Genomic DNA, 13,494 nt, shown 5'->3' on the forward strand with positions numbered 1-13,494 from the left:
CAGGCTGGCAAGACGGAGCTTTACCTTCGGGTGGTGAATGCGAGAGATGCCGACGTGCAGTCGATGGCCGAGATCGACCCTGGCAACGCCGCCATATACCAATACCCTCCCACGGTGAGCAGGAGTCCTCGTGCGTTTGATGCCAGCATTGGCCTGTACAGCACCCCGCTTAGCCTAGAGCGGGAAGCGTGAGGCTAACCCGTGCCCACGAGGGTTCGTCTCCTCAGGCTGGGTTCCTTGAAGTGTAATAAGTGCTCTGGTCACAGGGTTTGTTGCCGGCCTGCAATGGCACATTTTCCTCCTGGATTTCACTCCCCAGCTCTGCCCATTTCTGAGAGGCGCTCGGCTAGCGGCCCGGACTCCACCCTGTGTACATGCGCCTCAGGGGCTCGCTCCCAGGCAGGTGTCGGAGGGTAGACTCCGCACAAAGCCTCCTGCTATTGGAGGTAAAGCGAGGTGCTCTGTCTCCCTGCAGGGTCTTTCTGCTCCGCTCCAGCTTTCACATCCAGGGCTCGGAGATTCAACCCCGGCTGCCCAGTGACTCCTCTAACGGCATCATGTCACCCAGGCAGCTTTCTCCCCTCCTGTCCGTGTGGCATCTCCAATAGACCGTTATTTCTGCAGCAGGGGTGGCCCCTCCATCCTGGCTGCTTTCTGTAATGAATGTGCATTCTTCTCTTGATTACAGGTGTCCAGCCGCACAGCGCCCCCTGCAGGCAGCCTTCCAACCCAACGCCCTTTCCACCCTGCCCCCACCAGCCTGTGCCTTTCTGCTCCTCCTTATGCTGGCTTTGTTGACCCGCCTCCTATTCAGGAACAGCCTCTCCAGCACAAAACTAGTCAAAGGTGAGAAAGGGGATGTTGCAGCCCTTCCCCCCATTCCAGGAGTGGCCCTCCGGGAATGGGATTTCCCTTCCCCTCACCCTGAGTCAGGAAAATGATCAAAATGTTGTATTAAAAAGGGATGGAAAAACGCATAAACACAGCCCAAGAGTCGTGTGTGTGTGTGTGTGTGTGAATGCGCATATGTGGGTTTGTATAATACATGGCACTACGGGGTGGTGAAAGGGTTTTATCAGCGCTCCTTTGGGGTGGCTGCATTACTCGTAGGTGACAAGCTCATCTGTGAGTTATGGGACCAACCCAAACAAGTTTTAGTAATAGACAGGAGTATTTGTATTACGGTCAGGTACACAGGCCCCAGGCAATCGGAGCCCTGTTGTGCCGGGTGCTGTACAGATGTATCCAAAGAGAGGTCCCCTGGCCAAAGAGCTTATCGTCCAAATAGACAGAGATGGACAAAGGGCAGGAGGTACCGGCCCATGCCACGCTTCTGTATATTCTGTGCATGCCTCACATGTTGCAGAAAAACTCTTTTTTAGGGATTGTAATGGGACTATTTCTTGTATCCCTCGACTTAAAGTCAGGCACCACAGAGGATACGTCTACACAGCAAAAAACATCCATTGGTAGCAAGAGCCCAGGTCAGCTGACTTGGGCTTGCACTGTGGGGCTAAAGATAGGAGTGCAGATGTTTGAGCTGGGGCTGGAGCCCGGGCTCTGAAACCCAGGTAAGAGGAAGGATCTTGGGGTCCAGCCTGAGCCCAAATGTCTATACTGCAATTTTTAGCCCTGCGGCGTGAGCTCGGGTCAGTTGATCTGATCTCTGAGCGCCGTTGCTGTGTAGACGTGCCCTTCGTTACCACAACTCCCTGTGCGCAGGGCTCGAGGGGAGAGAATAATGAAAGTTAGTAAATCTCAAACACCCCGAGAACAGTTCTCCTAGATATAATAGCCAGGGGGTTAAAGCCGGATACCTCAGGCCCTTCCAGGGCTAGCAGCTAGTGCTGGGTCCCTCAGGGGGGAAACCTGCCTTTCCCAGCAGAAGCAAGCACCCGTTTCCAGCCTGCCTGGCCCCAGATATCCGACATTAAAGCCATGGCGTTGTTTGTCTGCAGAAGGTGTCCCTGGGGTAGAGCTAAATGGTGCCCTGCCTGGGCCTCAGGCAGGGGGAATTTTGGGGTGGGAGGAGAGAGGCGTTTCTACATTTGAGGCAGGAGAAGGAAATGCCTCTCTGGTGGGTTGGTTTTGTAAATGTGGGAGGAAGTGCTGGGGAGGGGGCAGAGTGCAGGTGAAGGAGGCAAAAGGGTGGGAATGTTAGAAACATTTCAGCCAGCATTTCAGGGAGGACTACTTTTCGTATCCTTCCGCCTGTAACATTGAGAATCTTTGTACCACGAGTCTGTCTGTATTTGCAGGGTAATTTTTTAGGATTCACAGCTCAATCCAGCTGCCATTGACGTCAATGAGAGTTTTGGCTTTGAATGCAGTGGCAGCAGGTTCTGGGCCTTTGGACTGTGTGTTCTGTGAATGGTTTGAATGTGTCTTTTTTGGGGTCACACTATGAGGTTTTTTTTTTTTGTTTGTTTTTTAAGGACCAATTTTTTTTTTTCTTTAAAGGCCTTTAAATCCAGGTGCCCAATTTTTCAGCCATTTGCCCATGTAAATGATAGAGGCTAAAACCCAGCACTCAGGGCAAAACGATTGCAGGCAAAACACCCACGACTGACAACTTTGCTTGAGCACAGACTGCGGGTCAGGCCCAGGTTCTGTGCCCCCACAGGATTAGCACATGGTGTGATGGGTACATTCTGTCATTTGCATGTGCAAATGCCTGTCTAGGTTTATTTGGTCCTGTCTCCGCACAGGGGGCTGCACCCGATGTCCTCTCAGGGTCCCTTCCAGCCCTGCATTTCTGTGGTTGTATGCCCGTGCATATTAAGCAGTGCTTGCCAATGCACGACGCCTGGCCTGGGGCAGCCATGCTTAAAGAAGGAGCCGCAGATGCATTACCAGCTTGCGAATGCTGCAGACTGTTTTTTATCCCAAGTTCGGACTGCTTTTCTGTTCTGAGCAGTAAACAGCAGCAGCAAGATCCTCCGCTGGTGTTAAAGATCAGTCTGCGTAGCTCCTGGCTCTGCACAGCCGTGCGTTTTCCTCTGGTGGGGTAGAGCCTCCCCCCAGCCACGCTTTGGAATTCGCTCCCCTCACTTGCTCTGACAGTGCTCAGGTTCTTGGCCTTCCCAGCACACGGAGAAGCCCCCAAGGCTCTCTCCTGGGGATAGCGGCGCTGAAGGGCTTGGTATTTTGGGGGTCACTCTGACATTAGGTTAGGACAGACCCTATCCATTGGCTGTGTGCGTAGATTTTCCATGTGGGCCTCCAGGCATGTTCTGACGGGCATGTGAATAACACCAGCAACGAGGGGTCCCGGGTTTGTGGGATCCCAGCCTGGGGAGAGTCCAGCTCCTCTTTCTCACCTTTGGTGGTTTTGGCCCCGGCTGTCACTGCTTAACAAAAGCTGTCTCTGATTCTCCGGGGTCTCTCTCTGTCTGACGCTAACCTGCTAATTTCTCCTCCCTGGGCGCTCTGCTCGGGGTGACCCTGTCCCTGATCTAAGCATCCCCACCTTTGCTGCGTGCCTTCTCCCAGGTCATCTTTGTAGCTTAGCAGCTAGTGTCCTGTCCTTCCAAGCACACGTGGGCTGGGTCTCATTAGCTGCCCTGGTCCTTCCCACCTACACTGGTGGGGGCAGCCCTGTCCTGGCCCCGTAAGGGACCTCCCGGTTACCCTTCTGCCCTGCCTGGGATGGAAGGGGCTGTATAAATAGCCACCACGCGATGATGCCGGAAACGTGGCCGGTGCTAATTCAGTGAGCCCCGTATTCTGCAGAGCAGCCTGCATGTTCCGAGTCTGCCCCTCAGCAGGCCAAGGGGTCAGTGCTGTCCCGAGGGGCCATGCCGTGCCAGCAGCACATCCCTGGCTTGCTCTTTAATGTCCCCGCCACCACCTACAAGCTGCTGACTCAGGGAGGGAAGCGCAGGACAGCGCCAGGCACCCGGACGCCAGCACACACCCAGCGGGCCCCGCATATCCTGGGCACTGTATTGCAGCCAGCTCAGACGCTCCCTTCTTCCCATCCCCCTTTCCTCCTCCTCCTCCCCCCCCCCTCACTTTTGGGTCCTGGCAGGAACCCAGAAGCTCAGGGATCACAGACCACTCCAAGGCCCTCACAGGTAAAGACTGTTGGATTGTCTGGTTCTTCCCGTTGGCCGTCTGTCTTTCTCCGTGCTGTGGGGCTGGGGACAGTAACGGGCCGTGCTGTAGCCTGGTCGTTCTGTGGGGCTGCAGCTGCTCACCCTGCCCGTTGTTCGACAGGTGACACCAGGTGCCCCCCAAATACAGCCCTGGAAGGGATGACGAGGAGTCTGGCTGCTGGCCGCCCTTTCGCAGGACCCAGGTCGCGCAGCTGTGGGCCACGAGGCCGGCGTCTCTCGCACTGGCCTGTGCCCGTCCCGTTTGGGTAAGGGGAGGTGGCCCAGAGCATAAGGCCGTGGGAGAGTGGCCACTGAGCTCTCCAGGTCCTGAAGTGAGACAGGGAAGGGGGCTGGGGCCTTTCACCACTAGGCCTCTGCTCCATCTGTGCCCTCCTGGCTCTTGGAGGGTCTCCCCCAAGCCCTGCTGCTGAGCCAGCCCTCCCCTGAGTCGCGAGACTGCTGCAGGGCCCAGCACGCAGCAATCAGTAATCAGGCCGAACCCTTCCAGGCGTGGTGGAGCAGCCCTTCGGGGCGGGAAGCTGACGGAGGCCCAGGAACGCAGGGTGCAGCCCCAGCAGGGAGAGCCCAGGAATGACAACGATGCGGGGAAGAGGTTGGGGTTCGTCATAGACCGGGTGAAAGGCGCCCCGCTGGGAGACGGGGTCCTCAGGCTGACCGGCTATCACCAGAAAACGGGGCAGGTAGGACTCACCTCTGCATCTGAACATGGTCACTGCCAGGGTGAATGCACCAGCTGCCGGATCCCCAACCCCCTGGAGCAGCTGGTGAAGGACTCCCACCGGGAGCCGACGCTGTGTGCCTGGGGAATGGAGAGTCTGAATGTATCGACTGCACCCCTGGGCCCGGGCTAGAGAGGAAGGTGCTGAAGAGAGGGATTATTTCCACGTCAGATGGGGCCATTCAGGGGCACCCCGCACTTTGCTAGCTCTAGGCTTTCCTAAGAGGGGAGAGGGGCCCATTTGCCACCATAGGGTATAGAAGGGACAGCAGTTCCACCTCCACAACCCCGGCCTGTTGGGCTCCAGGCCCATTTCATCCCTGCTCTGGCCCCTCCACCATTCAGGTGGGAGCAGATCACTTGCAGGGAGCAATTGCTTAATCGCTCCCTGTTGCTGCTCTGCAATGAAAACCTGCTCCACAGTCTGGAGCATCACTCAGGACTTCACGGCTTCCCCTTGTTAATAGGTTTGTGTGTCTGTCTGTTCAGGTGATCAGCACCAGGAACTCCGGGATGACTTGCTACGCGACCCCTGTGAGATCCAACATTAAACTCGGCTACTTCATATTCGGGGAGCAGGAGGTAGCTTGACAGAACTTTGGGGTGTCACTTAAGGGGGGGGTTCCCCAAACTGAGGATTTCACAAGGTTGCCCTGAGTCCTTGGCCACAGAGAGAGAGCAGGGGAGCCCTAGTCCAGATGGGTCCAAGCCGCTGAGTCCAGAATCAGTGACACAAGTCAAAATGACCCCCACACAAGCTGAAGAGCAGCTGGGGAGAGTTCGGTACAATTCTGTTGGCCTTCTCTGACCGCAGCAGTCAGCCCCAGCGTGTGGGGTGTCTGGGAGCCTGAGCTCCGTCTGAACTGCGCAGGGGCAGCCTGTTCCATGGGACGGCACCCCGACGGGTGTAGCCAGCAAAAGGAAACGTGCACATATTGATCGCTGCCCCAGCCTGCTCATGGTACACCCATAATTCCCCCTGCCCAGTACCCACAATGCACCTGTCTGACCCATTGCCCTGGCCTGCTCACAGCACACCCACAGTCCCCTAATGCCTAACCCTGCCAGACCACTGGCAATTTTGCCCTGTTCTTCCGTTGCCTATTCCATCGTGCCCATAAACCCCAGGCTGCTGGCAGTCTCCCCTTAGTGCCCCGTAGCACACCGCCCGATCTCTGACGCAGGGTGCAGAGACACCCAGCCGTGCCCACTGCAGTTATTAGGTCTAATGACGAACAAAAAATACAACACCTGGTCCTGAGGTCTGGTTCCTGCAGGAGGTTGGGGTGTATTTGCAACAGGGGGACAGACGTCTGCTTCCTCTGCCCACAAGCCCATTCCTTCTGGGTGGTACCCACACGGTGGGCCCTGGCATGTGGAACACCCTTCTCCCCAGCTAGAACCCTGGCGGCGGGAAGTTTGGTCGCCGTGCCATGGGGGCTGTGACATCGCATTGCCCTCCTCTAGGCCCAGCAGGGCACAAGCAGGAAGGTGGCAGGTCCCTCCCTCTGAGGCATGAGGGCCATGCAGAGCCCAGCACGCCCCGGGACGTTTCAGTGAGCAGGGCGGCGGGTGGGGGGCAGAGACTTCCCAGGTAGCCTGCAGAAGGGAGCGTTCTGAGAGCCATGCAGGGGCTGGTGAGGAAGCTGGCCCACGAGACGTGCTTCCTCTTTGTGAAGGCTGGAGAACACCAGCTCCTGGGTGAGGAGCGCGGACAGGGCAGTGGCTAGGGAGGGGGCATGGCTCTGTGGTTAAGACACCAGCCTGGGGCTCGGGAGCTCTGGGTTAAAATCCTGCCTCTGCCATGGACTCCCTGCATGACCCTGGGCCAGACCCTTACTCTCTCTGTGGGTCAGGAGCCGCCCTGCCCTGCCTTGCAGGGGCGTGTGAGGGGAAGTCCATTAGTGATTGTGTGGCGCTCAGACACGGCTGTGTAAGCTAGACGGGCACAGACCCCTTGGCCCGTTCAAGGGAGGTTTCTGTAAACGCAGCCCCTCTCTCTCTCCCCCAGGTGACTTTCCTGGACCTGCTGCCGCAGGAGGACATGATCCTGATTGTCCGCTTTTACCACTGGCCCAGTGGAGGGGTGGCCACCACCCCGTGGGACCAGGGGTCGGGCAGGCAGCAGCTGCTGCTGGGAACTGATGCGTGGTTGGCTGCTTGGGCCATCCTCAGACTGACCAAGCCTGCTGGATCCGGTAAGCCGTCCGTGCATATGGTGTCCCAGCCAGCCTGAGGCTTGGGGGCTCTGTTCCCAGTGAGAGACAGTGAAGTTAGTTTCTTTACATCCTGTCCTTACAGATGTGGCGACGAAGGGGGGCCTAGGAGCAGTGACCTGGAACACGGGGCCCCACGATTTGACCCTGTATCATGGCCCTGTGCCTCCTGCCCATACGCTCTCAGTCCTGGTAAGTCTGTCCCCGTCACTGGGCCAACAGACACCGACATGATGGCCCTGGGGTTAACCCAATTGGAGGGTAATAATGGGCTGAGGGCCCGATCCTGCCGTCCTCATTCTGGCAAAACTCCCATTGACTTGCTTGAGTAAGGATGGCATGAGCAGGGCCTTTGTGAACAGTGTCAGTCTATAGGGGATATATAAAGTGATGCCTATGGGACCTCCATGGGCAATGCACGTTCTGCACCACCACACTGGTTACTGCCGTGGGAAAGCGCAGCAGGTGTGTGGAGGCTTTCGCCCGGCACTAAAATGTTCCCTCCTTGATTCCCTGATGTTTTTTCCATTATGTTGTTGATCCGAATCCAGGCCGTTCTAAGCCCCGCTAATTAATGCATTTCTCCAGTTTTCCATTCCATCCCGTTCAGGGTTGAAATTTGCCAGGAGAACAGTTTCCAGGTTGTTCCCGGTTGTTGTTGGGGAGCAAACGCCATGGCATGGAAACAAACAGAGAAATGTCTTTTTTGGCTGCAGGCCTTGGCAGGGCAGGCCTAGGCAATGCTGCTCCCAGCTCTTCTGAGGACATCAGCACAGAGATGTTGCAATGCCTTGGCTTACAGCATCACCTTTTGGCATTTTGGAGAGTTAGTTAAGCAGGGAGTTGAGAGAACAGGAACGGTGTTGGAAATACGGCCTGGAAGTTTATTTCTTTATGATGTCCTGGATTTCTGTCTCCAGCACGGGTTGAACCTCATAAGCTCCCCATAGTAGATTCCATCATCCCCCCTCATTGGGGGCCAGTTCCCGTGTAACCCGGATGTGGGAAAGCTCATGGTCTGACTGGCTGGGCCTGAGTCTGTGCAAACGTAGGAAGGTTTGCGCCAGGCTCTGATGGCGAGAGGAGAGGGGGTTTGCTCAGGGCTAATCCCAGCCACCGCTCCACGGTGCCACAGGGACACGGCAGGGGTGCAGGACCTGGCTCGGCGTGTTTGTGGAAGGAGCTAGCGGAAGAGTGGCTGGAGGGCTCCTGTTCACGGGAGGCAGGACCAGCCTGATCCCCTTGGTCAGCTCCAGCACAGACCCCACCTCTCAGGCCACAGCCAGCATCGCACCCTGACTGACGTCACCCCCCCCCGCCCGCCTTGTCTCCGTGGGTGCGGCGTGGTGCCCGTCTCAGCCCGAGGAGCGGCAGCACAAGGGCTTCGAGCCATACGGCAGTGCCAGCGTGAGGCTGCACCTGTTCAGCGACAAGAAGCCGGAGCAGCCTTTCCCACCCGAGTCGCCAGTCCCTCTCAGCCAGCCGCAGGACTGGCCCTGGGTGAGTGCCCCAGAGCCCAGGTCCTGGGATCTCCAAGCAAAGCAGGAGGGCTGGGTCTCACCTGCCCACAGAGGGGTTCAGGGCAGGGCCAGGCCTGAGAGACAGGCAGAGTCTTGCCCTTGGCATGATTGCTGGAGTTATCCTGGCGTTAGATGTCTCTCTCCTGACCTGGTCTGAGACTCCCATGTTCTGAGTGTGTCACTGCCGCACCCGCAGTCCGCTGAGCGGGAGAGAGACCACTGGGGGCTCAGCACATGGCAGTCAACCAGCAGCCTTCAGCCCACTGGCTTCTGATATGCCTCTGGACTTGGGCTGCCCCGTTTTCCCAAGGGCTTGGCTCTGAGGGAAAGGCGCTTTCAGCCCCGAACCAGCAACCCCCCTGGCCCATAGCGGGGGTAGGCAGGAGCACTGGGAATTAAGCAGTCACTTACGAACAGGGCTGGAGTGGGCCCTAATAATAGGGAAACATGCTGCCCTGCTGGGGTCTGCATTGGAGCCGGCATGCTCAACCCTGGGCGGGGCGTCCCTCTGTCCTGACTCCTCTGGGGGTCCCCTCAGTTCAGTCAGGGAAGGAGGGAAGTGGGATGCATGTCCCCCTCTCCGCTGTGGGCCAGCGCAGCCTTTACTACAGTGCCCCCTGATGCTGCCCCGTGTTTCACTTTGTGTAGCGCCCACACGCAGGAGATGTGGGGCTCGGAGCACCCCCACCTGTCCTCATAGAACCATAGACCCAGAAGGGTCATCTCGTCTAACCCCCTGCCAAGAGGCAGGATCTTGTAGTCAGCAGTGACGGGCCCCATCTCATTCCTTGCCCGAAGAACGGGACCGACCCCCACGCCCCAGCTGGCGGCCAACACTGCTCTGCAGTAAGATCCGGCGCTGTCTTTGCAGGCGGCGTTCATCCATCACACCAGGGAGACGCCCGCCTCGGAGCCCTTCAGCGCCACAGACGGCTTCGACCTGTACATCGACAGGGCCCGGTTCCTGCCTGATGCCGTCACCGTCACTAGGGTCGCTGGTCGGATCTTTGACAGCCACTACCACCAGTAAGGAGGAGCGATTTATGGGCTGTCACCAGGAGGGCGGGGCTTCCTCTTCTCTCTCAATGTGGCGTCTAGAGCTGTTGGGTCAAGCGGGGCAATGACAAGCCATGTGCTCTGGATCAGAACCAGGGCCTGGGGAGGTGCAGGCGGGCCAGGAATGGTAATGAAAATGCATGTACCTTAGTGCACGTGCAGATCCACGTTTACCTCTGCCCTGTGTAGACATGAGGGTCTCGTACCTTCATCACTGTGAATTCCTGACCTTGCAAATGCTGGGTCATGAAGTGGAGACTGCACCCCATGGTGCGTGCGAGCCCTGCACAGAGACACGCTGCTCCACTCCGCTCAGCAGGTGCAGGGTGGCTTGTCTAACCAGTGCGAGATGGATCTCAGTCCCGAATACACAAGGGTTGAAGTGATCCTAGTGCAGCATGTCGAGACTCCATCCCCGGTCTGAGCTCGGAGAACAGTGGAACAGCCCCAAACGTCTCTCCCGGGAGACATTGATCTTTGGCTTATGTTCTCTCCCCTGCCTTTTCCGTTCAGAATCGGGCCAGACATTTCCACCGCCATTGATTTGAGCAGCAATATCTTCGAGCCACTCTACAACTATCACGTGGAGATCCGGAATCCACCAGTGCCGCCCTCCGCTACGCTCTTGCTAAAGGTCTGTGCTGCGGCCGGGCAGATGACAGATGTCATCTCCCCAGCTGGCAGGATCTCCACAAGCCCTTGCTGTGTGGGGCAGGAGAGGAGAGTTGCTCTTCCCCTGCGAGTGACAGGACTGTACTGAGTTTGTGCAAGGTGCTGGCCCAGCTATGTCTAAGTGCAGGTGCAGGGTCTCCCCGGGGGGCTCTGACTCGACACCGAGCTGCCTTTGATTCTTACAGCTCTACTCCCTGGATCGGTTCAGTTCCAAGCTCGTCCTGATCGGCTGGGCAGCTCTCAATCTCTTTGTGGAATCTGGGACGCACAGAGCCCCGGCTGCAGATTCCCAGGGGATCCAGGTGAGCCCCCCACGCTTTGGGAACAGGGCAGTGGGATCTGGTGAGCCCACCCTGTGCTCTGGGGCAGGGCAGGTGTGGGGGGGGGGGTCTGGGAAAGTACCCCACACTCTGTGGTGCGGGGATCCGGGCGAGCTCCTCCATGCTCTTGGGCCGGGCGAGCTGGGGGATCATTCCTAGACAAATTAGAGGATTGGGCCAAAAGAAACCTGATGAGGTTCAACAAGGACAAGTGCAGAGTCCTGCAGTTAGGACGGAAGAATCCCATGCATTGCTACAGACTAGGGACCAAGTGGCTAGGAAGCAGTTCTGCAGAAAAGGACCTAGGGGTTACAGTGGACGAGAAGCTGGATATGAGTCAACAGTGTGCCCTTATTGCCAAGAAGGCTAACGGCATTCTGGGCTGTATAAATAGGGGCATTGCCAGCAGATCGAGGAACGTGATCGTTCCCCTCTAGTCGACATTGGTGAGGCCTCATCTGGAGTACTGTGTCCAGTTTTGGGTCCCACACTACAAGAAGGATGTGGAAAAATTGGAAAGAGTCCAGCAGAGGGCAACAAAAATGATTAGGGGGCTGGAGCACATGACTTATGAGGAGAGGCTGAGGGAACTGGGATTGTTTAGTCTGCAGAAGAGAAGAATGAGGGGGGATTTGATAGCTGCTTTCAACTACCTGAAGGGGGGTTCCAAAGAGGATGGATCTCGACTGTTCTCAGTGGTACCTGATGACAGAACAAGGAGTAATGGTCTCAAGTTGCAGTGGGGGAGGTTTAGGTTGGTTATTAGGAAACACTATTTCACTGGGAGGGTGGTGAAGCACTGGAATGGGTTCCCTAGGGAGGTGATGGAATCTCCTTCCTTAGAGGTTTTTAAGGTCAGGCTTGACAAAGCCCTGTCTGGGATGATTCAGTTGCGGTTGGTCCTGCTTTGAGCAGGGGGTTGGACTAGATGACCTCCTGAGGTCCCTTCCAACTCTGATAGTCTATGGGATAGCTCAGTGGTTTGAGCATTGGCCTGCTAAACCCAGGATTGTGAGTTCAATCCTTGAGGGGGCCGCTTAGGGATCTGGGGCAAAATCAGTACTTGGTCCTGCTAGTGAAGGCAGAGGGCTGGACTTGATGACCTTTCAAAGTTCCTTCCAGTTCTAGGAGATAGGATATCTCCATTAATTTATTTATTATTTATGAATCTATGATCCGGGCGAGCTCCCCTGTGCTCTGGGGCGGGGCGAGGCGGGGGGGATCCGGGCGAGCTCCCCTGTGCTCTGGGGCAGGCAGGGGGGATCTGGGCGAGCTCCCCCGGGCTCTGGGGCGGGCAGGGGGGATCTGGGCGAGCTCCCCCGGGCTCTGGGCGAGCTCCCCCGGGCTCTGGGGCGGGGCAAGGCTGGGGGGATCCGGACAAGCTGGATTGCTGTTGAAACCAGAAATCCAATGACCTCAGGGGCTTCCCAGGCCAAGGCTGGAGATCAGCTGTAGGCTTGGAACATGCTTAGAAGGCAGCACATTTTGCTCGTCCATGCCTGCAGGGTCTGTCCAGGACAGTGGTGGGGGCAGCCGTGGGTTCGCAGAGCGATTTCTGCCCCTTCGGAGGGGGAAGCTGTGGCTAGCAGTGGAGAGTGGATCAAGTGATCTGTAGCTTTTGCTTTGATTAGGTCTCTCTGAATGAGGGTGCCCACCAGCTTCGCCTGTACCACAGTGGCCCTGCCACGGACCAGCCGTTCTCTGTCGGTGCCCTCACCTCCGCAGGACGGTAACCCCTCGCGCCTGGCTCCCGGCCAGCTCACTCCCTTCTTGTGTGTGTCTTGACTCTGTAACGTCCCGCGCTTTGCTGTGGACTGTGCAGGCTCTCACCCCTGTGCCGCTCCTCTCCCCACAGGTATGTCCCATGTGCCAGCCTGCTAGTCAGGCTGCTCAAAGCCCCCGTGGACTCCAGCCATCAAACCCTGCAGAGACGCATGGTTCCCCAGGTGGACTGGGTCAGACTCGGCCTCTTCCAGCCCTGGCCTGACTATTCAGACGGGATCTATTATTCAGACTCGGTCGTGCCCACCGCCGGGGAGAGGTACCTCTACAGCGCCATGGGAAACAGGTGAGCTGGTGCCGGGGGCCTGAGAAAAATGAGCTTTTCTTCTTTGGGCTTATTCGTGTGGGTGAATTTGCTGCCCCTGAAAGGACAGGGACAGCAGGGGCATTGGCACAGCATTGCTAGCACTGTGTGCCACCAGCTCGAATGCAGGAAGGTCCCCCCCCGCTGCTCTGCCAGTGCCCCTCAATCCTGATCTGCAGCCCCTGCTACCCTGGGCTCCCCCAAGACATCTCAGTCCTGACCCGCAGCCTCCCCTCCATTATTTCAGTCTTGAGACACACTCCCACCAGCTCTCCCGATCTGTTCCAGACCTGCAGCCCACTCCAGCTCACTAGTGCCTCGGTCCTGACCGACAGCCCCTCTGCACTTCCAGTCTTGGACCTTTTCTAAGCAGACTGGGTGATGTAATCTTTTGTCACCCCCATGGACGGTTCCAGCCAGGCAGCATCGGTCTCCCAGTGCTTCTCTCTGGGCCTGAGTGAGAGGTGTGGGGTGTTCCTTTGAGATGGATGGAGCACCTCTCTCTGCACCTTTCCTGACTTTAAGCCTCTGTTCAACGTCATGGCTTTCTGTTCACTTCCCGCGCCGTGCTCAGGTCTGCAGTGCTGGTTCGGGAGATTGTCCCTCAGCTTGCGGGAAACGAAGGCCTGGAGCTGAATACAGATGCGGAGATCTCTACTTGGATCAAAGAGAAACTGACCAGGACGATGGACTGCAGCCCTCAGCCTTTCAATCTTACCTATGTCTCTCGATACCTCCCTACATACGGCATTAAGGTGAACAGCAAACGGGTATAGTGAAATGTACTG

General features: G+C 57.3%; 1 protein-coding gene across 1 annotated transcript in view; it reads left to right on the forward strand.

Moving 5' to 3' along the window:
* CCDC17 (coiled-coil domain containing 17) overlaps positions 1-13,494 on the forward strand; it is a 38,923-nt gene that overhangs the window by 15,510 nt on the left and 9,919 nt on the right. Inside the window, exons 15-27 of the mRNA XM_054038492.1 lie at positions 4-114; positions 689-846; positions 4,606-4,798; positions 5,326-5,418; positions 6,848-7,034; positions 7,138-7,244; positions 8,412-8,552; positions 9,444-9,598; positions 10,142-10,262; positions 10,486-10,602; positions 12,252-12,349; positions 12,476-12,688; positions 13,281-13,461. Of these exons, the coding sequence (XP_053894467.1) occupies positions 4-114; positions 689-846; positions 4,606-4,798; positions 5,326-5,418; positions 6,848-7,034; positions 7,138-7,244; positions 8,412-8,552; positions 9,444-9,598; positions 10,142-10,262; positions 10,486-10,602; positions 12,252-12,349; positions 12,476-12,688; positions 13,281-13,461 (1,875 nt within the window). The remainder of the gene's footprint in view (positions 1-3; positions 115-688; positions 847-4,605; positions 4,799-5,325; positions 5,419-6,847; positions 7,035-7,137; positions 7,245-8,411; positions 8,553-9,443; positions 9,599-10,141; positions 10,263-10,485; positions 10,603-12,251; positions 12,350-12,475; positions 12,689-13,280; positions 13,462-13,494) is intronic.

This window comes from Malaclemys terrapin, chromosome 8, assembly GCF_027887155.1.
Source record: "Malaclemys terrapin pileata isolate rMalTer1 chromosome 8, rMalTer1.hap1, whole genome shotgun sequence".
NCBI lineage: Eukaryota > Metazoa > Chordata > Testudines > Emydidae > Malaclemys > Malaclemys terrapin.